General features: G+C 37.3%; 3 protein-coding genes and 1 long non-coding RNA gene across 4 annotated transcripts; 3 read left to right on the top strand and 1 right to left on the bottom strand.

Annotated features, from left to right (window-relative positions):
- Positions 1 to 699: 699 nt before the first annotated feature.
- Positions 700 to 8,046, bottom strand: LOC146361624 (adhesion G-protein coupled receptor G7-like). The gene is made up of 10 exons (XM_084922368.1): positions 7,950 to 8,046; positions 6,748 to 6,819; positions 5,543 to 5,656; positions 5,267 to 5,457; positions 4,580 to 4,732; positions 4,376 to 4,488; positions 2,874 to 3,208; positions 2,699 to 2,780; positions 2,118 to 2,406; positions 700 to 1,086 (listed from the first exon to the last, which is right to left on the bottom strand). The coding sequence occupies exons 1-10, from the start codon at positions 8,044 to 8,046 to the stop codon at positions 922 to 924; spliced, it is 1,611 nt and encodes a 536-aa protein (XP_084778494.1). The 3' UTR covers positions 700 to 921.
- Positions 8,047 to 17,444: 9,398 nt separating this feature from the next.
- On the top strand, positions 17,445 to 18,637 carry LOC146361623 (uncharacterized). The gene has a single exon (XM_084922367.1). The coding sequence runs from the start codon at positions 17,714 to 17,716 to the stop codon at positions 18,635 to 18,637; it is 924 nt and encodes a 307-aa protein (XP_084778493.1). The 5' UTR covers positions 17,445 to 17,713.
- Positions 18,638 to 19,124: 487 nt separating this feature from the next.
- LOC146361622 (uncharacterized) lies at positions 19,125 to 19,775 on the top strand. Its single transcript, XR_014799483.1, has 3 exons — positions 19,125 to 19,278; positions 19,399 to 19,481; positions 19,580 to 19,775. It is a non-coding gene; the product is annotated as an uncharacterized LOC146361622 (long non-coding RNA).
- A 127-nt stretch (positions 19,776 to 19,902) lies between these two features.
- On the top strand, positions 19,903 to 21,778 carry LOC146361621 (uncharacterized). The gene is made up of 4 exons (XM_084922366.1): positions 19,903 to 20,010; positions 20,766 to 20,837; positions 20,931 to 21,563; positions 21,659 to 21,778. The coding sequence occupies exons 1-4, from the start codon at positions 19,918 to 19,920 to the stop codon at positions 21,776 to 21,778; spliced, it is 918 nt and encodes a 305-aa protein (XP_084778492.1). The 5' UTR covers positions 19,903 to 19,917.
- Positions 21,779 to 21,954: the final 176 nt, after the last annotated feature.

Here is a 21,954-nt window from a genome sequence, read left to right as displayed (position 1 = left end):
ATTTAGACCTCAAATTCTGTTTTGCTTTTTGTTTTGTTTTGTTTTTTCCTTTTTCTTTACATTATTGATACTTAAGACTATTAAAAACAATTTAGACAACACAGATAAGCATAAAATACCAGTTCACAGTGTTATAAACATGTGATCTAAAGTGACACAGCTGTCATCCTAAACTGACAGCTTTTGCAAACATTATATTGAATCTGTTCGGAGTTCTTATCAGGCTCAGAAAAGCATTATTTTTAATGTTTTTACACATTTATTTACACACACAGGCGCACACACACACACACACACACACACACATATATAAATAACGGACCTGCTGAACTCGAGTCTGATCTCAGGCCAGAATGTTCAGGAAGCAGGAATAGTGACTGCTTTTTTCCACCTGGATCACTTTAGTTTTTTACAAGGCTAGTGTAGACACTGTTACCAACATGAATCACTTCAGACTGATACAAGATGCTACTTGGAGAGCAATGCTGATGCTTAAAATAACAATAAAAACCAGTCTTCATACCTGCAGTCTGTTCCTGAACACGTGACTGTGCTAGTGTTTGGTTTCTGTCTGGTCAAAGAAAGTCTGCCTGCAGCAAAGCAGCCCAAACATCCTGGAGCATCCTCTGTGCATCCTGGGAAATTGAGCTCCTTTGGCAGATCTGCTTTTTGTCCCTACCCAGAAAAAATTCAGGGAAAACTTGTTCATGAACAAAACAAACAAAATAGTCTAATTCTGCTTATTCCACAGATTTGAATGAGTTTGAGGAGATTTCTGGAGGTTTATTGTTGATGTGATCATGACTCTGATTTTTGATTGACTGTGATGCAGTTATTTAGTTTATGTTCACGTTAAAAATAATTGAATACAGATGCTTTTAAAATCATCCCCAAGTCACGGGTCAGCTGCTTGTTATGACCTCATTTTTCCCTGTATTTCTCCGAGTGGTTCTTGTGCCAGTTCTTCCATAGACGGTACTTCACATTGTTAAACGAGATGCTGGCTGAGGAAAGGTACTGCACTGATCGGGACATGGTGGCTCTGAAGGTTGGCGTTGTGGCTGTGATGATAAAAATCTGAAGACCCTGAAAACATAGAGAAGGAAAATATGTATATATATATATATGTAGCCACACACACACACACACACACACACACACATATATATATATATATATTAGGGGTGCAACGATACTCGTATCGATATTGAACCGTTCGATACAGTGCGTTTGGTATGCATATGTATCGAACAATACAACATTTTAAATTTATTTTATCAACTTTTCTTCTGACGATGCTGTCTGTGTTGAGCGCTCCGCTACTACTACTCCGCCTAGGCTGTACTGTCGAGCGCAGATCCACTGAGCGCAGCGCAGGCTAGCCAGACAGAAGTTAAGCTCGTTGCAACATGGCTCAAGCCCTCATTCAGATCTGGCGTTTGGAACTATTTTGGTTTTCATGTGAAGTATGACCCTGATGGTAAGCGCGTCATGGACAAAAGTAAAACAGTATGTCGGATGTGCCACGCAATGCTCAATTACATTGGTGGGAACTAGTGCGTTAGCGTGGTTAGCTCGTTAACGTGTTGACGCTGTCCAGCCCCACGCACGGGGCGATCCGCGGTAACTCGTTAACGGAGATTTGCCACGTTATGGCGTTAGTGTAATTTTAACAAGATTAACGCTGACAGCACTAGTGGGAACAGAACGAATATGTCTGCACATTTACGTCGACATCATCCTAGTGCAAAGACAAGTGGAAGAAGACAAAAGCAACAAGCACGCATGCTACAAACTTTACCCGAGTCGTTTAGACAGCCGTTAGCACATGATTCTCCTTATGGGGACCTGATATGTTTAATATGCTGCTGAGAAGATTATTAAAATCAAAAAATTTCCTTGAAGCAAAACACAAACACTTTCAGTGGACATAAAAAGTGCACACACCCCTGTAAAAATGCCGTGCTTTTGTGTTGTTAAAAATAAATCACTCAAAAACTTTTAATGTGATAAATAACAATAATAAAATAATACGATAAGCTGATTGTATAACTGTTGAAGAACCTTTTGATTTAATCTCTCAGTTGAAGTTATAAAATCAGAAGGTAGAGTCTTACCTGTGTGGTTGTGCAGAGGCAGAACAAAATGCTGAAGACCAGGTTCATTGTTCCTGAAGTGACGAGGACCAGATACCCAAAAACCCAGGACACACCCAGTAACACAGCCAGAGTGAAGCATTCAAGGAAACTCTTCCTGAAGCAGGACTTCCTGGTTGCTTTAATGGACACATAAACCAGCAGGACGATGTTGTAGATCAAGATCAGGCCGACTGGATGGAGGAAACCCCAAAACAAAGGTTTCTCAAAGCTGAAGTGTTTGTTCTTATCCAGCGCTGCCAGCCAGCAACTTTAGTGACATGAAAAAGAATTATACAAATAATATGAATAAATAACTTTGTCTAAACTTTAATCAAAACTAAGAGGAATTATAATAAAGTTTGTAAAGATAAAAAAAAATAAATTACAAAAGCTGTATAGGCGCATCGAAAAGAATGGTTGTATCAAACTGAATCTCTGTGAGTAGCATCATACAACAACAACAACAACAACACTGTAATATTGGTAAAAATGTGACTTTTGTTCATATTGAAGTACAGGTCAGTCTAAAGTAGATAAATGTGGTTTGTGTGATTACCCACAATTCCTCCTGTCTGTATCTCAGAGGATTGTCCACTCTGTAGGTCACCCCCAGTGTGATGCCCATGAACAAGGCTGGCACTCCTAACACAATAATTCATTAATTGGGACAGATTGAAGGGTCTTCAAGAATAAACAGCTTGTCAGATTTAACTCCCGACTTTATAAATGTCTTACCCCATCCCAGAGCCATGCCCAGCAGAGTCCAGTGAGGTGGTAGACTGCGGCGTATTTTCTGAATCAGGATCTGAGTACCATTCACGCTGTTCCACATGAAGGTGGCCATCAGGAGGAAGTGCAGCAGAGCCGCTACAGCCGTACACGAACCGCGGTCTGGTTCTATACGTTCATCCGAGTCAAGGAGGTCATTGGTCCGATCGTCAGTCTGCACCTCAATGTCAATTTGTCTGCTGGAGTTTTGGACTCCAGAGACAAAGGTGATGATGAAGGCCAGCAGGCTGAAGTAGATGCACAGCCGAGATATCAGGCTTTTCTTCTGTTCATTCTGAAAACTACAGATGAAAATGAAAAAGTGACAAATGATAATATGAAGTCTTACAGGAAAACTGTAAAAAAAAAAAATAGAAATACACGTGAATGTAATTTTAAATATGACATAAAAAAATAATCAATTAATAAAAGGCTGAAAACAAGATTGTGATGTTGCAAAATTAATTGCTATTTTTGTCATACAAAGCAAAAATCTCCTTAAAATTTTTGACTTTTCTCAAAACAATAAATTGCATTCATGTTATTTCTTTAAATGTTGTTATTATTATTATTATTATTATTATTACCTTTTCTCTGTTTTATTTCATTCCAAAATATTAATAAATATGTTTTTTTAAATTTGTTTTTAATTTATATATAATTCAGACCTCCTTCGTTTTGTTTGTTCGCACTTTTGGTGGAAGTTAAAGTCTTTAGTTTGTTTGTGTAATTATGAATCCACAAGCTTTGCTCACCCAAGATTTTCTGAAATTCTTCTTTGCAAATACTTTCAAACTCACTCTGGTTTTTTTTTTCCTTCTTAGATTTAAGTTAAAGAGGAGATATAATCCAAGGACATTTGGTCAGATCTTGGGTATCCTCTGGAACCTAGTGGTGATTGAATGATGGTGTTATTTTCCAATTAGTTTTCATAGGACAACAAACTGTGTTGGTTTCACATCAAGGAGAACCCAGGAGAAATTTGTCCTTCTGTTTAACTTCAGCATCCAGACAAGAAATCTAATTTATCTACTTTGAGAAGGTAAGATTGGAAGATGCCCACACGACCATTAGGTCGTCTTCTTAAAACTATTAAGATATTACATTGTAAAAATGTGGAGAAAAGTTCTAGAAATAATTTAAAAATAATTTAAAAATTTTAATAACTAAAGGATTCCTTTTCTGGATAAAAGCAAGAGGGTAATTACAATTTTCTCAACTACAATAAAATTAAATAAAGTAAACAAAGCACTGAGAGAAGAGTAGGGAAGTCATTGAAATATCTAGATTTATGGCTCAGTTTTTGTCATACCAATTTTTTTGACCAGTTTTGACTCTGTAGCTAACACTTCTGTTTCTAACATGTTTGCTGCCTGTTAGTTGCAGTCAAATACATTTTAACCTGTTAGATAACTACACCTTTTTGTCAAATGACACATAAAAACGGAGGTGGGGTGGTCTAGTCTTACATTTCTTTAACGTTATAAATGATCGTCACAATCAAACCCAGAAAAGAAAGAGAGAGTCCCACGATGGAGATCGCACCCAGAGCTTCTGCATACTCGTAGTTCTCTCTGAATGACTGAAACACAGCTATGATCAAAAGTCTCACTAAATATCTGTAATTTGCAATTGTTGATGAAGAATCAACAAACTGTGGCTTCATCTTTCACCCAGAGAGCAGCAAAGTTGGTGGTGTGGTTACAGAAACATTTCATTAGTCCATCTGAAGTGTTTCCTTTAGAGCAGCCGCTGGTGCTCCAGTCCTTCTGACTGTAGTTCCAGAAAACGCAGGAGAAGTCGTACAGAGACATTCCACTGATGTTCTGAAACAGCAGCGCACAGACAGCCCTTTAATTTAGATAATTTAGACTTAACACATATTTTTAATGCAGTTTGTTTGCTTTTCTTTTGTTTTGTTAACACTATTGATATTTTTCTTACAGTATTTGTGTTTGCTTTGAATCAATTCTGATATTGTATATTTGATATTAACATGACATCATTGTATTTTAACATACAGATTGTTAAAGGTAACACATCTACAACATATTTTTTATAATAATATCCTGGCAAAAATTCTTCCACTCCATACAGAACTAACATGCATAACATGCAAACTTTTTCTGCAGTACCTACAACTTAAAGCATTTAAATCCATTCCTCACACGAAAACAAGAAAACAAAACCCATTCTCAAAAATATACAGAACAATAGTGTGACTGGACAAGTTAGCTTTTGTGACCAATTTTACCCCATTAGCAGCAGGAGGAACTGCAGCTGTGCTAAAGATATTAAATTATAACCAGCAGACATCAGTCATTAGATTTATATATGAATGAAGATACTGGATTTCTTACTCTTGGTCTGAACAACATCTCCACATGTTGTGGCACCATGTTGGGTTCCTGCCCTCTGACGCTGGCTGACAGGACCCTTATGGTGGCCCGTCGCTTCATGTAGAGTTTTGAACGAAAGAAACGATCATTCTGATAGAGAACAAAACCCAGAGAGACGTTCAAGTCTGTCTGACGACTTCTGACATCTTCGCCTAACATGAGAGAAAAGAATCCACTGCTATTAGTAAGAACTTGTTAAAATTAGAGGATTTTTCAGCTTTAAAAAGACAGACTCACCTGGTGGGAATCGTATGTAAATGAGGGCATCAGCTATGAAACTGTTTTCCATCACGACCTGTGTTGCGTTTGTGTTCAGATGAATTCTGTTGGGCAAAAAATTCCCAGAAATCCCTGTAGTGACAAGATGACTGCATGTCAGTGAACACATCAAAAATGTACAAATTTACTGTCGGTTCTTCAATTTTAAAATTAAAGTTCAGATTAAAATTAAAGTTAAGAACAAATTTAAGATAATTTCTTTACAACACCATTTTTTGAAAACAAGATCATTTCATTTTATTTTATCTGACTGGAGAAAGTAACTTGCTTCTAGTATCTCTTTGTAACTTTGAAATAGTCTCGAAGAATTGAACTGAGCACTACTTTTTAAATCTTGATGAATTTGACAATTTTATTGCTTTTTTTTATTTTTCAGCAGAGCAATAAAGAACCACCAGCCAAGGACTTCAGCCATAAAAATATTCTTGGGAGCTGTCCCACAGAAGAGTTCAGATCATATTTATTCAATGGCAAATTAACTGGATCAAAGTGATACTAGTTGACAAAAGCAGACAGAATCTCGGGTAGATTCCTAACTTAAGTTTCTGAGGACTTTATCAAATTTTTTTTTATTGTTGTTTTCTGTGTTTTGAGTCTGAAAAAATACATTATTACATGCAAATTTAGAGAGTGAGGCCAAGTTATTCACATCATTAAGTTGAGTTCAGATTTATAATCCTCCCACAAGTTTTGAGGTCTCAAAACTATTTTGTGTTTTCAGTCACGGTAAACATGAGACCATCACACGTGTTGAAAATACAGCAGTAAAAAGACTAAATAGTGAACAGGACACAGAGCACAACAACAGCAGCCAGTTTCAATGGTAAAACCATCAAAGGACACAAACAAAGTTGCTTTATACAGAAGATAAGAAATCACCACAGCTGGACTTTAGAACCGTCAACTGGGCAAACATGTCAACCTTGAGAGTTCACTCAAGAGTTCAACTGCTGAAAGCTCAAGTGAAGTAGAAATCATAACCTGGTTAATAAACTACAAAGTAGAAGCCAACCTGTTCTCTCCAGTGTTCAAATCTTTGCTTTTAGATCTGTCAGTTACAATATTTGATTAAACCTGCAGGTATTTGCTTTAGAATGCTTTATAATTTAATAAAAACCAGTCCACGGGATGATCACTGCTGTTAGACACAGTTTCTTACTGACCTCTGAGAGAGGTGAACTGGACTCCGTGAGTGTCTGCAGCAGGGATCTGTGCCGACTGGACTCTACTGTACTCTATATATTCTCATCTTTAACCTCAGATTACAGGAAAACTGTAAGAGGTGACAGATATCTCACTGGATTCTGAATCTAGGCCATCTCCACTCTGCACCCTGTCATCCACAGCCAAAATTACTGTACAGTTTTTGATAAAATTGATAGTAAACTTTGCACAATTTACTCTACTGTACTTTTAATGTCCTCATCTTTGACCTCAGATTACAGGAAAACTATAAGAGGTGATGCAGATATTTCACTGGATTCTGAATCCAGGCCATCTCCACTCTTCACCCTGTGATCCACAGCCAAAATTACTGTACGGTTTTTGAGAAAATTGATAGTAAACTTTGCACAATTTACTGTACTGTACTCTATATATTCTCATCTTTGAGCTCAGATTACAGGAAAACTATAAGAGGTGACACAGATATCTCACTGGATTCTGACTCTGGGTGACCCCCACTCTGCACCCTGTCATCCACAGCAAAAATTACTGTACGGTTTTTGAGAAAATTGATAGTAAACTTTGCACAATTTACTCTACTGTACTTTTAATGTCCTCATCTTTGACCTCAGATTACAGGAAAACTATAAGAGGTGACGCAGATATCTCACTGGATTCTGACTCTGGGTGACCCCCACTCTTCACCCTGTGATCCACAGCCAAATATACTGTACGGTTTCTGAGATTGCTGTGTTAACAGAGTATGACAAAGGCTAAGAAAATATACTGCCTAAAATAATATCAAATTTATACAACAAATTACAAAATTGCCACATCTGCTGTTATTGCCATGTGTTAGATAGAGCATTATTTAGTCATAGAAAATACATATCATTGAAATATCATCAGTAAAAGAAATACTCTCACTATGTAAGACATGTTAGCAAATTCAGTTAATAAATATTGTATCAAGTCTATACAGATGTTTAAAGGCATAATGCAAAGCATGTTTGTTTCTTATGGCTTACAAATGTGTTTGCCTTTAACATAATTTACATTTCATTTATACAGTTTCACAGACGAAACAATAAAATAGGTTTCCTGAACTGTTCTTCATGGCCCAAATTTTGAATCCTTTTGAGGGTGATGCATTATCCATGAAGGTGGGCAATTTGTTCATTGATCTCTGACCCTCGCTGACTATGACGCCTCCTAATTCTGCTTCCAGCCTTGCTGATTAATTTGTTCTTCCTTTTGGCATCCCTGTCACTGATGCGGTCACCAGTTGTACACAACATCTCTGTTTGTCCACCAGTTTAATCTGTAATTCAGGTGAACCCAGAATTACATGTATCTTTGTAATGTTTCAAAAAAATATACACTATATGTTGATGGGCATTGTCACACTTTTCTTTCCTTTATAAGTAAGAATCTCTATGGTTTAAATGACAATTCATATACAGATTGTGGAGGACATTTAATTCAACACTCAAAAAAGTTCCTCATCAGCAGACTGTAGTACAATTTCAGCCCACCGTTAATAAACCCATCCAATGCAGGGTTATCAGAGAAATTATGCAAATGTTATGTTTTTATGTACTGGTAATCTATTTATCATTTATCATGATTCCTGCTCTGATGATTACTTTCTTCTACTTCTGTAATTTTAATAGATAAAGGATGTTGAACATTAAGCTCCAAACAGGATGAATGAGGAAGACCACAGAGGAGAATCATGGATGTAGTAAAAGAATACATGCAGTTGTTTTTTTTCATGGTGGAGGAGCAACTTCTGATACTATCTTAAAGAAAAAACACATCAAATTAAAGAGTAAAAATAATGACAACAATATGTCTAAATTTTTTTATTAATTTCTTAAAGCAAATGCAGTCTTGTCATGGTCAGAGTTGCCCACTCATATTTAACTAATTCAAATACAATTACTGCATTTAAATGCTTATGTTCTAATAAAAGGCATTGTTTAATACTTCTTCCATGACAACCCAAATAAATCAATGATAGGGAAACGGGAAGATTAGTCATCAGGCAAGGTTTACTGTTCATTTACCATGCCCTGATAACAGTAAGCTTAACAAAAGAAAAATGTTGGGGACGAGAACCGGGCGGCTGAGCCAGATCAAAGACATTACTAAAACAAAAAGACGCCAACAGCTTCCCTAAAGTGGAAATAAAATAATATGCAAAACAAAAGGCCTGTGTACCTGCTTGACACATAAGGTCAGTCACAGGATACAAAAGTGTCATCACCTGCCTAACCTAGTGTTTTTAACACTTAAAGCTCAGTTGAATGTGTTTGGGGTACCCCGATCTTATCTGTCCAGCCTCACACCCAAACACTCTATTCACACACACAGACACCTACTAACAAAAGTTCAAAGACAGTCTGAAGCCAACCTGCTGGCCTGGGAGCTGGTTTTTTGAAATTATCCCAGGCAAGTGATTGGTCTACTGTTCCCCAGATCAGCCAATAGAGACGTGCCAATTACCTTTGTATTGAGTGTATTGAGTATTGAATGAGGCTTGACACCTGAAAGACAAGAGTAAGAGAAAACAAAGAGCTGGGTACCATGGCATGTAACAGATGTTGTTCCATGCTCATTTTTGATTGTCTCAGTAAATATGTTAACTGCAAAAACATTGAAAATCTAATTCAACTCACTTGTTCAATAGAAAATAATATTTTCCTTCTTGTTCGTTAATTTTCAAGTTACTCTAAGTAATAGTAGTCTTAGAAGTATAAACACAATTTTCAATTCTCATAATTTATATGAAAGTCTTTAATCACATCTTTTACAATATATTTTAAGCAATATGCTTTTGTCTTTTTCTCTGACACTCATTGTCTTTAACATTAATATTCTGAATTACCTATACAATATCTTGCCTTTTGATTACAGGTTTCATAATTTTTTTTTCATACTGTAACTCGTAGAAATATTTCTGCCAATACTATTTTGATTATATTTTATACATGAAATAACAAGGTCGCACATTGCCTTAACATTTTTTAGTTTTTGCTTCATTATTAGAATTAAATTAGTATTATTTGTTAATTCAATGCAAACTGATGTGTGGGACAAGAGTCACATGACATAGAGCCAACCCACTTTTGATCTTTTGGCATTTATTGAGTCGTTGCGTCGCACGGACAGATAACGTAGCTTTCATTGCGACAGGAAACGTTTATATGTAGTTACGCTGTCATTACATATAATTATTATTAGTACACTGAACTTTTCATCGAGGCCTACGTGGACAAAAATTTTCGGTTTACCCACCAACAATAAAATGGAAAGGTGAGTAATTAACACTAAAAATGGGACTATTAACAAGAAACGAGAACATTCTAGCCATTTAATGCCAGTTATTGGCGCTGTCACTTGGTGTTCGCTCGCTCTGCGGTAGAGTATCACTTCCTGTTCCTGCTCAAACACAGTGGTGTTTCTGAGTAGCTTATTTGCTTAGCAATTTAATTAACAACTTTTAAATACAGTCTTCTTTCATAGTATAATCTTCACGTGCTTCATCCGAAGCACACTTTCTGTGTACTCACTACCTAATTTATAGCCAAAGTATTCACTCACTGTCTCTGTACTGTTTCGCTAGCTTAGCTTAGCTCGTAGCCGACTCGTTAGCACCATGGCTACTTCACCTGTCCCTCCTGCACTTTCTTGCTCATTGTGTCAGATGTTTAGTTACTCCTCGGCCTCCTTTAGCAGTAATGATATCTGTAACAAATGTAGCATATTTGCAGCTCTGGAGGCCAGGATTACTGAATTGGAGACTCGGCTTCGCACCCTTCATTCACCCGTAGCTAGCCAGGCCCCTGTAGCTGGTGCAGCCGAAGATAGCGTAGGCCCCGCTAGCTGTTCCCCGGCAGACCCCAAGCAGCTGGGGAAAGAGGGCGGCTGGGTCACGGTGAGGAGGAAGCATAGTCCTAAACAGAAGCCCCAGGTACACCACCAACCCGTTCATGTGTCTAACCGTTTTTCCCCACTCGGTGACACACCCGCCGGGGGTCAAACTCTGGTAATTGGTGATTCTGTTCTCAGACATGTGAAGCTAGAGACACCGGCAACCATAGTCAATTGTCTTCCAGGGGCCAGAGCAGGCGACATTGAAGGAAATTTAAAACTGCTGGCTAAGGGTAAACGTAAATTCAGTAAAATCATAATTCACGTCGGCAGTAATGACACCCGGTTACGCCAATCGGAGGTCACTAAAATCAATATTGAATCGATGTGCAACTTTGCTAAAACAATGTCGGACTCTGTAGTTTTCTCTGGTCCCCTCCCCAATCAGACCAGGAGTGACATGTTTAGCCGCATGTTCTCCTTAAATTGCTGGCTGTCTGAGTGGTGTCCCAGAAACGATGTGGGCTTCATAGATAATTGGCAAACCTTCTGGAGGAAACCTGGTCTTGTTAGGAGAGACGGCATCCATCCCACTTTGGATGGAGCAGCTCTCATTTCTAGAAATATGGACAAATTTATTAAACCCCCCAAAATATGACTATCCAGAGTTGGGACCAGGAAGCAGAGTTGCAGTCTTACACGCCTCTCTGCAGCTTCTCTCCTCCTGCTACCCCCCCAAAAACCCATCTCCATAGAGACTGTGTCAGCTTCCAAAAAGACAAAAAACAAACTAAAAACCAGCAACAAACAACTTAAACATAAACAATCAAAAAGAAAGAACAATACAGTATCCACATCTGAACCAAAGAGTAAAACAGTGAAATGTGGATTATTAAATATTAGGTCTCTCTCCTCCAAGTCTCTGTTAGTACATGACTTAATAATTGATCAACAAATTGATTTACTCCGCCTTACAGAAACCTGGTTGCAGCAGGATGATTATGTTAGTTTAAATGAATCAACACCCCCGAGTCATTCTAACTACCAGAAACCTCGAAGCACAGGCCGAGGGGGCGGTGTGGCAGCAATTTTTCACACCAGCCTATTAATTAATGAAAGACCAAGACAGACTTTTAATTCATTTGAAAGCCTGATGCTTAACATTGTCCACCCCAGCTGTGAAACTCAGAAACCAGTCTTACTTGTTATCATCTATCGTCCACCTGGGCCTTACACAGAGTTTCTGTCTGATTTCTCAGACTTTATATCTAATTTAGTTCTGAGCTCAAATAAAATAATTATTGTGGGTGATTTTAACATCCATTTAGATGCTAAAAATGACAGCCTCAACATGGCATTTAGTCTGTTATTAGACTCAATTGGCTTCTCTCAAAATGTAAAAGAACCCACCCACCACTTTAATCACACTCTAGATCTTGTTTTAACATATGGCATAGAAACTGAACATTTAACAGTGTTTCCTGAAAACCCTCTCCTGTCTGATCATTTCCTGATAACATTTACATTTACAATAATTGATTACACAGCGGTGGAGAGTAGATTTTATCAAAGTAGATGTCTTTCTGAAAGCGCTGTAACTAAGTTTAAGAATATAATCCACCCACTGTTATCATCTTCAATGCCCTGTACCAACACAGAGCAGAGCAGCTATCTGAACGCTACCCCAACAGAGGTTGATTATCTTGTTAATAATTTCACCTCCTCACTACGTACGACTCTGGATACTGTAGCTCCAGTGAAAACTAAGGTCTCTAATCAGAAGTACCTGACTCCGTGGTATAATTCTCAAACACGTACCCTAAAGCAGATGACTCGTAATCTGGAGAGGAAATGGCGTGTCACAAATTTAGAGGATCATCATTTAGCCTGAAGAAATAGTTTGCTGCTTTATAAGAAAGCCCTCCGCAAAGCCAGAACATCTTACTATTCATCACTGATTGAAGAAAATAAGAACAACCCCAGGTTTCTCTTCAGCACTGTAGCCAGGCTGACAAAGAGTCAGAGCTCTATTGAGCCAACCATCCCTTTAACGTTAACTAGTAATGACTTCATGAACTTCTTCACAAATAAAATTTTTATCATTAGAGAAAAAATTACCAGTAATCATCCCACAGATGTAATATTATCTACAGCTACTCTTAGTACCATTGATGTTAAGTTAGACTCTTTTTCTCCAATTGATCTTTCTGAGTTAACTTCAATAATTACTTCCTCCAAACCATCAACGTGTCTTTTAGACCCCATTCCTACAAAACTGCTCAAAGAAGTCCTGCCATTGATTAATTCTTCGATCTTAAATATGATCAACCTATCTCTAATGGTCGGCTATGTACCACAGGCCTTCAAGCTGGCTGTGGTTAAACCTTTACTCAAAAAGCCATCTCTAGACCCAGCAGTCTTAGCTAATTATAGGCCAATCTCCAACCTTCCTTTCATATCAAAAATCCTTGAAAGAGTAGTTGTCAAACAGCTAACAGATCATCTGCAGAGGAATGGTTTATTTGAAGAGTTTCAGTCAGGTTTCAGAGCTCATCACAGCACAGAAACAGCTTTAGTGAAGGTTACAAATGATCTTCTTATGGCCTCTGACAGTGGACTCATCTCTGTGCTTGTCCTGCTAGACCTCAGTGCAGCGTTCGATACTGTCGACCATAATATCCTATTAGAGCGATTAGAACATGCTGTAGGTATTACAGGTACTGCACTGCAGTGGTTTGTATCATATCTATCTAATAGACTCCAATTTGTGCATGTAAATGGAGAGTCCTCTTCACACACTGAGGTTAATTATGGAGTTCCACAGGGTTCAGTGCTAGGACCAATTCTGTTTACATTATACATGCTTCCCTTAGGCAGCATCATTAGAAGACATAGCATACATTTTCACTGCTATGCAGATGACACCCAGCTCTATCTGTCCATGAAGCCAGATAACACACACCAATTAGTTAAACTGCAGGAATGTCTTAAAGACATAAAGACCTGGATGGCCGCTAACTTTCTGCTTCTTAATTCAGATAAAACTGAGGTTATTGTACTCGGCCCTGAAAATCTTAGAAATATGGTATCTAACCAGATTCATACTCTGGATGGCATTACCTTGGCCTCCAGTAACGCTGTGAGGAACCTTGGAGTCATTTTTGACCAGGACATGTCCTTCAACGCACATATTAAACAAATATGTAAGACTGCTTTCTTCCATTTGCGCAACATCTCTAAAATTAGAAATATCCTGTCTCAGAGTGACGCTGAAAAACTAGTTCATGCATTTATTACTTCCAGGCTGGACTACTGTAATTCATTATTATCAGGATGTCCAAAAAACTCACTGAAAAGCCTTCAGCTAATCCAAAATGCTGCAGCAAGAGTACTGACAGGGACTAGAAGGAGAGAGCATATTTCTCCTGTTTTGGCTTCCCTTCATTGGCTTCCTGTTAAATCCAGAATTGAATTCAAAATCCTACTCCTCACATACAAGGTCTTAAATAATCAGGCCCCATCTTATCTTAATGACCTTGTAGTACCATATCACCCTATTAGAGCACTTCGCTCTCGCTCTGCAGGCCTACTTGTTGTTCCTAGAGTATTTAAAAGTAGAATGGGAGGCAGAGCCTTCAGTTTTCAGGCCCCTCTTCTGTGGAACCAGCTTCCAGTTTGGATTCGGGAGACAGAAACTATCTCTACTTTTAAGATTAGGCTTAAAACTTTCCTTTTTGCTAAAGCATATAGTTAGGGCTGGACCAGGTGACCCTGAATCCTCCCTTAGTTATGCTGCAATAGACGTAGGCTGCCGGGGGATTCCCAAGATGCATTGAGTTTTTCCTTTCCAGTCACCTTTCTCACTCACTATGTATTAATAGACCTCTCTGCATTGAATCATATCTGTTATTAACCTCTGTCTCTCTTCCACAGCATGTCTTTTATCCTGTCTTCCTTCTCTCACCCCAACCGGTCGCAGCAGATGGCCGCCCCTCCCTGAGCCTGGTTCTGCCGGAGGTTTCTTCCTGTTAAAAGGGAGTTTTTCCTTCCCACTGTCGCCAAAGTGCTTGCTCATAGGGGGTCATATGATTGTTGGGTTTTTCTCTGTATCTATGAAGCGCCTTGAGGCGACTTTTGTTGTGATTTGGCGCTATATAAATAAAATTGAATTGAATTGAATTGAATTATTTTCCTCAGTCTAATTAGAGAAAATTGTTTTAGATTGTTTGCACTTTGTATATAGTCTTCGTCCAGAAATGTGTCTAAAATCATAAATTTTAGAATTTGAAAACTTCAATAATATTGATATACTAACCAATAGAGAGCATATATAGAAATATAACATATACCTAAGATTAGATTTTGTACTCTTAGGCGTACATTTAAAAGTAACACCCTCCAGTTAAGCGTAGTGAAAACTGTTCAGTCCTTTGACTTTTGATGTTGTATCTTTTCTTAAATATATATATTCATTAAGAAAAAGAAGTGATAACACATTGAGATAATTGAAAAATACGTAACATTTTGTAGTACGAACAAATACGTTGAAACAAAATCAATGTTTGGTTGCATTACTTGTAAAAAAAAAACCATAATAAGTAACACTGTTCACCATGATAAATAACTCATCTTACAAAAGTGTTTTTGTCACATAAGGTCATAAATTCTCTTTTAAGCAACGATTTGCACTGGGTATTACCAGAATTTAATCTTTCATTGGCTTGACACAATGACTCTTTCAAGTCATGGTGATTGTGATAATGATTGTAAAGTCCGTTCAGAGCAATGGTCTTTAACAGCTTGTTTTTGTGGTTTAGGAGACACTCAAAATGTATATGTAACATAGTATAACATTATTAATATTAATAAATCAATTAGGGAATGTGTATTACACACAGTGAATTAGTGCTTGTGTTTTTTAACTATAGTGTTAATTACAGTAATTTGCACTGTGAATTTTAAAATTTAGAACTTAGAGATAGTTTCTTAGCAAATAAACATTAACAAGGGCTGTGTTAGTTAGCGCTTGTATGTCCAAAAATCTAAATGCTACCTGTTATGTTGTTGGCATAGAAAAAGTCACCAAAAAGACTTTTTCGCATCATGCACTAGAGTGTGGGTACTTGGAGTGCCCCAAAATGTTTTCTGAAGTCTATTAAACTTAAATGAAGAGTTCACATTTCATATGTTATTGTTGATCAGTATTGCAAGGTTGATCTCAGGATAACAGATATGTTCATATGGTTTGTTTTTCTTTGTATTAATTTTAATTTGTCTCAAAATTTCAGGACCTGCCTAATACATGTCTTAATAGGAAAAAAATTCTCAAGGCAGTCCTGCAGTATGAAAAGGTAAGCAATGTTTTTTTTAGTATTTATATTTAGTCTATTTAAAAAATACTTAAAAAAAGAACAGATATTTCTTTGGTAGAACTTCCTGTAATAAAAATTATTATGCAAAAATCAAATATTTTTACAGACCACATCAGGGGTAGAGGGTCCCTTGCTACAGACTGATTTTCCTACTGCAGAGACAACACTTGGAGATGATGTTCCTTCCATTGTAAGAAATGTGTCATACACTTACTGTCAGATTAAAAAATTTGAAGCCATCATGACAACCTTATCCAGCCATTGTAGTTATCCTGCTTTTTAGATACAAATAAAACAAATTCACTCCAAAATGTCATCTTGAAAATAATTTAAATCTTGAAACAGAGTAATAATGAGTCATATGGAGAGCAAGAAAGTAGATTACAATAGACTTCTCAGCAGGTAAACACATATGAAAACAAGCCACCAAACCATGAGGTGTAGAGCCTTAAGCACCCACAGGAGAGCCACACAAAGACCTGAGTGTCACATCTGACCCCCATTTTAAAGGAGTAACCAACTCATCCTCCTGCTGCTGACTAACTTTTCACTCCATGTCTTCCACTCTTCTAATTTCTCCATTTGATCTTGTTATTGCCCAATCAAGTTCCAAAATCTGAATCAGAATATTACTTTTTCATTTACAATAATTATAGTACTATATTCCTTTAATGAATATTTTTTCCCTTATAAAACCGTCATTACATAGTGATTCTTTTCAAAATATTTTGTAACAATGTGTGTTAACAAAGACATACAGAAATTTCAGTCTAATTGTTATGTTTTCATTAATTTGTGATTCGTTAGAATGAGGAAGACGTTGTTGCGCCAAAGTCTCCACAATCTGTAGGAAATGTACCTTTACCTTCAAGAAAAGAGGTAATTATTTGTATTTTATTCAGTATTACATTGTGATGCTTTGGAAAAACATTAATTTGTAAAGAAACGAAATCGCTTTCTCTTCCCAGGATGCACTTCAAAAAACTGCAGAGAGCGGCATCCATACCCCAGACACACAATCCCTCGAGAGTGACTCTAAATCTTCATCTTCAAATGCAAATGCTAAGGTAATTTCATAATTTTCGCTGTTTTTAATACACAACAGAGAAAGAAAACACAGAGTTTATATGTTTGTTAAACACTATCAGCATGTAATTATTATATTAAAAATTTCAATTATTTTGAACTGTAATCCAAAGTTTAAATTTAAAGTTAAAATCTTTTTGTGATGATCTTTCGAGGTAAAATAAATATTTCTTAGTCATATTCACTTACTAAGACAAATTTACTAAGAGATTGTGAAACTTGTCCTATGGGTTCGTTAGTGAAATTGTAACATAATGATGCTGTTGGATTTTCATAGAGACACTGTAGTGACAAACATTGAAAGTGTTTATATATATTTTTTAAAATGTATATCTGAATGTTGCAGAGGAATGAATCAGATGAATCAGCTAAAGTCAACACAGACAGTAGCAGTTCAGAAGAAAAATTTTTCACATCTGGTTTACCACAGCAGAAAACTTTCTTTTTCATAAATGAGAATGAATGGAAGGAGTTATGGCAACATCAGTCAGGAAGACTATTTAAAGGACTGCAGTGGACAAATATAATTGCCAGTGGAATCAGAACCCTTAATCCGTACTGCAGTTTTGGATTTCTGAGACACAGTGTGAAAAAACTCTCTTCAAGATCAAAGGCACCAGTTTTCAGGTGTATGGGGTACTGCAGATTTCAGGACTGCCCTGTCACTGTGGCTGTGGTGGTTTATGACGAAGAGACACTGAAAGCAGAAGTCGTTTTCAAAGGAGGTGAGGTCTGCCATAATAACAAAGAGCTGAAAAGGCGGCCTGTGCATGCACAATCACGTCAAAGTGCTGGAGAACTCCTCAAAAACAAATTACCAAGGAGCTTGTACTTGGAGTCTTTACAGAAAGTGCCACAAAAGGTGATCCAATCTGGCAACAGGGATGATGCTCCAACAAAAGAAGTGTTGAAAAACATTGCATGGTCTGAAAGAAAAGCCAGTAGAGCAGATCCCAACGAGTTGATTAGCTTACAAAAGATAATTCAACAGTATCAGGACACTGAAAAGGACGTACTGCAGAAGATTCTGATGCATCCAAAGGGCATAATGCTGTGGTCTAAGAAAACCTTTTCAGTTTTCCATCAAAGATGCAAAGAAGACATTGTGTACTTTGATGCCACTGGAAGTATAATAAGAAAAGAAAGTGCTGGAACGCCACCTTACTATGTGTATGAGTTGGTTGTCAGAAACCCATCCAAAGGTGCTTCTCCTCTTCCAGTTGCTACATATGTCACATGTGACCACACTACAGCCTCTGTGACATACTTCTTGCAGGCCTTTCAGACTGATCTGGTAAGAGCATTTGGTAATCGGGCCTACAACAGGCCTGTCATGTTCATGTGTGATGGATCCCTGGTACTCCTCCGATCCATTTCCATGACACTCTGCAGAACAAGTCTAGAGGATCTGCTGCAGAAGTACTATGTCTTACTCACTGGCCAGCATTCAGCACAGCAATTCAACATTCCCATTCTTCATCGATGTTTGAGCCATGTCATGAAAAATGCCAAGGACCTTTGTAAAAACAGTGAGTACATTTATATCAATAATTAAAAAAGAATACAAGATTTGTAATGTAAAGGTCCTACTAACAGTGATTTCATTTGTTCATTTTCCCACTGCATTCCAGAGAACTAGAGGCTTGGAATGCATGTGTTTGGGCTCCTTGCATGCTGTGATAACTTAAAAGACATGGATGATGTTGTCCATAGTGCAGCAATAGTGTTTTGCAGTCCTTGTAGTGGAAGGAACGTAACAAAACACTACAAGAACTTGAAAATCCTTATGCAAAATGGGGGAACCCTGGATTTGGATGAAAAGACTGTGATTGCTGAAGATTACAAGGTTAGCTAAGATTTATTTTTTAAGTAACCATATTAATAACTTTTTTACTTATGTCTGTCTCAAATGAATTAATGAATTCACATTATTTTAAAAATATATATTTTAAACCACAATAACATTTTATATAATTAATTTTTCTTTGGTTTGATAACTTGCTGAATACAGATATATGTCTGCTTTACAGACTGATGTTCAGAATGCACCCTTGAAGACCCATTTCCAGGCAATTGTTGACAATGCAACACTGGACTGTGAGGGCGAAAGAAACATCTTTCATGCACCCAAATTTATTGCCGGTCTGGTAAATCACCTTCTACCACATGCAACTTTGTGGTCATCAATGATGCTCGGTGCGTTTTTTTATTTGTTGTATTACTATCTTAAATTGTCAGTTATTCATTAATGTAAATGTGCTAAATGTTGAATTATCTATTTTAATTATGTTTTTGAATTACTTGTATTCTCCTTAGGGGATCTTGGACGTCATGGTACTGGTCCTGCTTACCAGCAGCTCAGTAAACTCTATGGTGACATTCAGCAATCCAAGAACCAGGTATCATAGCGAGAAGAATAAGTGAAAAAGAAACATAAATTGTATATAAATTTACAATACATAGATACTGACTTAAACAATGTACTATTGCATTTAAGAATTTTACACAAGACAATAGAACCCAAGGAATCATGGAGAAAAGCCAGTGGGATTTGAAAAAAATCCGTATCCAGAGAAGGAGACTGACAAGGCTTGATGACTTTGTGGAAATTTATCAAAAAATGCACGATGCCCTCCTGCTTGAATATGCAGACATGAAAAAATCAAGACAAAAGGTATGAATAACTTCCTAATAATGAAAATTGTGTTTTATACAACTAGAACAAGAAACTAAGAAAAAGTGAAAACATTTGGCTATGACTATAGAATTAAGAGATGATAAAATAAGTAAGCATTAAAAGTATGTATGTGTAATCAACAGTCTTTTCGCGTGGAAATGGAGAAATGGAAAGACAAACGCATTAAACGAAAAGGTGTGTACGTGTCACCGTTAGTGACAGAACTGCCACTGAAGAAAAAGAAAACTGAGGTAAGTCATCATGTTCCCATTATTTTCAATAATTAAACCTTGTGATGTCCTCCCGATTGCCATACTCCTTTTGTCCTCTGGGGTAAAGCATCTGCTTTGACTATTTATAAAGCATGAATTATAAATTATCATCCGTCTCCATGTTTCAATGTTTTATCAAACTGTATTGCAACTGATTACCTGAAATCTTTATGTGTTTTGACATTGTATTACACCTAGGCATGGGCCTTAGTGAACCCCCACTTTAATGCCAAAAAATGCATGTCCATAGGTGACATAAGTGCAGGAGGAAGCTCAGGTTTTTTGCTTTTTGCTGGTCACACCATGTACAGCTTTGTTTTCAGCAGTTGTAGGCCAAGGGCATATGAATTAAACAAGCTTTCAAGGCTGATTATTGTCTTTTGGAGACCTACTGTATTAAGCACAGCTCGCGTGCCCTGACTGCAGGCAAGCAAGTTTGCAATCATACACTAGCATGTTCTCTGTACAGCTGGACCGGGCATCACATACTGACGATGTTTTTATCTCATAGTTCCTCTGTTTGCTTGGGACGTAATGTTGGACAGAGTCATTTAAGGGGACTAGGCACTCATACACAGTCATATCAGTTCCTGTGTGGTACACCAACAGCAGGACAGATGCTCACTCGTTACATACATCTCAAATCAGAACAAGTTTGTCTAATTCATGACCATATTCTTTTGTATATTATATTCTATTATATAAAGTCATTCAAAAATGTTATCTGTTAACAGATAAAAGGGAACACCACTGTTCAAACCTTTAAACAGGAACAGCACAAACAATATGATGCTCGTCAAAACCAGGTATTTTTAGAAATGTTTTTAATGTCTACATTTATGTTTTGTGTGTTATTGTCATAAATGACTCTGAAAATTGACATGTGTCTATCTTTGTAGGATGAGAGCCAGGAACAAATAGCCGTTTGCCAAAAAATAGCAACATACATGGCTAATAAAGCATCGGTCACAGTATGGAAAGGAGATTTATGTGCCTTCAAAGTGGATGCAATTGTTAATACAGCTAATGAAAGTCTCTCTCACATGGGTGGACTTGCAAAGGCACTGTCTGCTACTGGAGGACATACTATCCAAGCAGAAAGTGATCTCTTCATTGCCAAAAATGGCAAATTAAAGGCTGGACAAGTTGCAGTTACCACAGCAGGCAAACTACCTTGCATGAAGCTGATTCATTTGGTAGGCCCGTGTCTGCAGAATGACCCCACAGTGCACATGATATCCCATGCAAAGAAACTTTTAACTAAAGGTATTTTGAACAACATGACATGTGCAGAAGAGCACAAATTTTCCTCTGTTGCCATTCCAGCAGTGAGCTCTGGAATATTCAACTTTCCAGTCTCAATTTGTGCTGATGTTGTAGTCACCACAATCAAAAAGTACATTGAACATAAGAACCCCACAAGTCCTCCATTTGAAATACACCTGGTAAACAACGATGATCCAACCGTGAAGGAAATGGAAAGGGCCTTCAAAGAGATCCTTTTGGAGCCACTCTCTGATGTCAGGAGGACAGTGAGTACACCCAATTTTTTCCTTAATAAAAAAATTACTTAAAATGATCACAGCAGTAACAAATATTTTCTTTTAAATTCAACCCACAAATCAAGGGGCCAGAGGATTCTCCATCTACACTGGAAAGGACAAAGCACCTTGAGAGAAACACAACCGGTCCGACAAAGGACACTGCATCACAGGTGATGTTTCACAAACAAACTCTAATTCAATAACTATGTCATCTGTTTGAAAAACCAAGTTTGTTTGTACATATTTTTGTAATTATATATTAGATTTTATTATATGTATGTGTTGATGAATGAAAAAAAACAGACCACAGAAAAATGACAAATGTCAGTCCAACAATAAATGTAACTTTTACATGTTACTGGCCTTAATATTACAAAAA

This window comes from Perissodus microlepis, chromosome 23 (assembly GCF_051167445.1).
Source record: "Perissodus microlepis isolate ML-2025 ecotype Zambia chromosome 23, ASM5116744v1, whole genome shotgun sequence".
Lineage (NCBI taxonomy): Eukaryota > Metazoa > Chordata > Actinopteri > Cichliformes > Cichlidae > Perissodus > Perissodus microlepis.
This window is presented reverse-complemented; position numbering and strand designations above follow the sequence as displayed.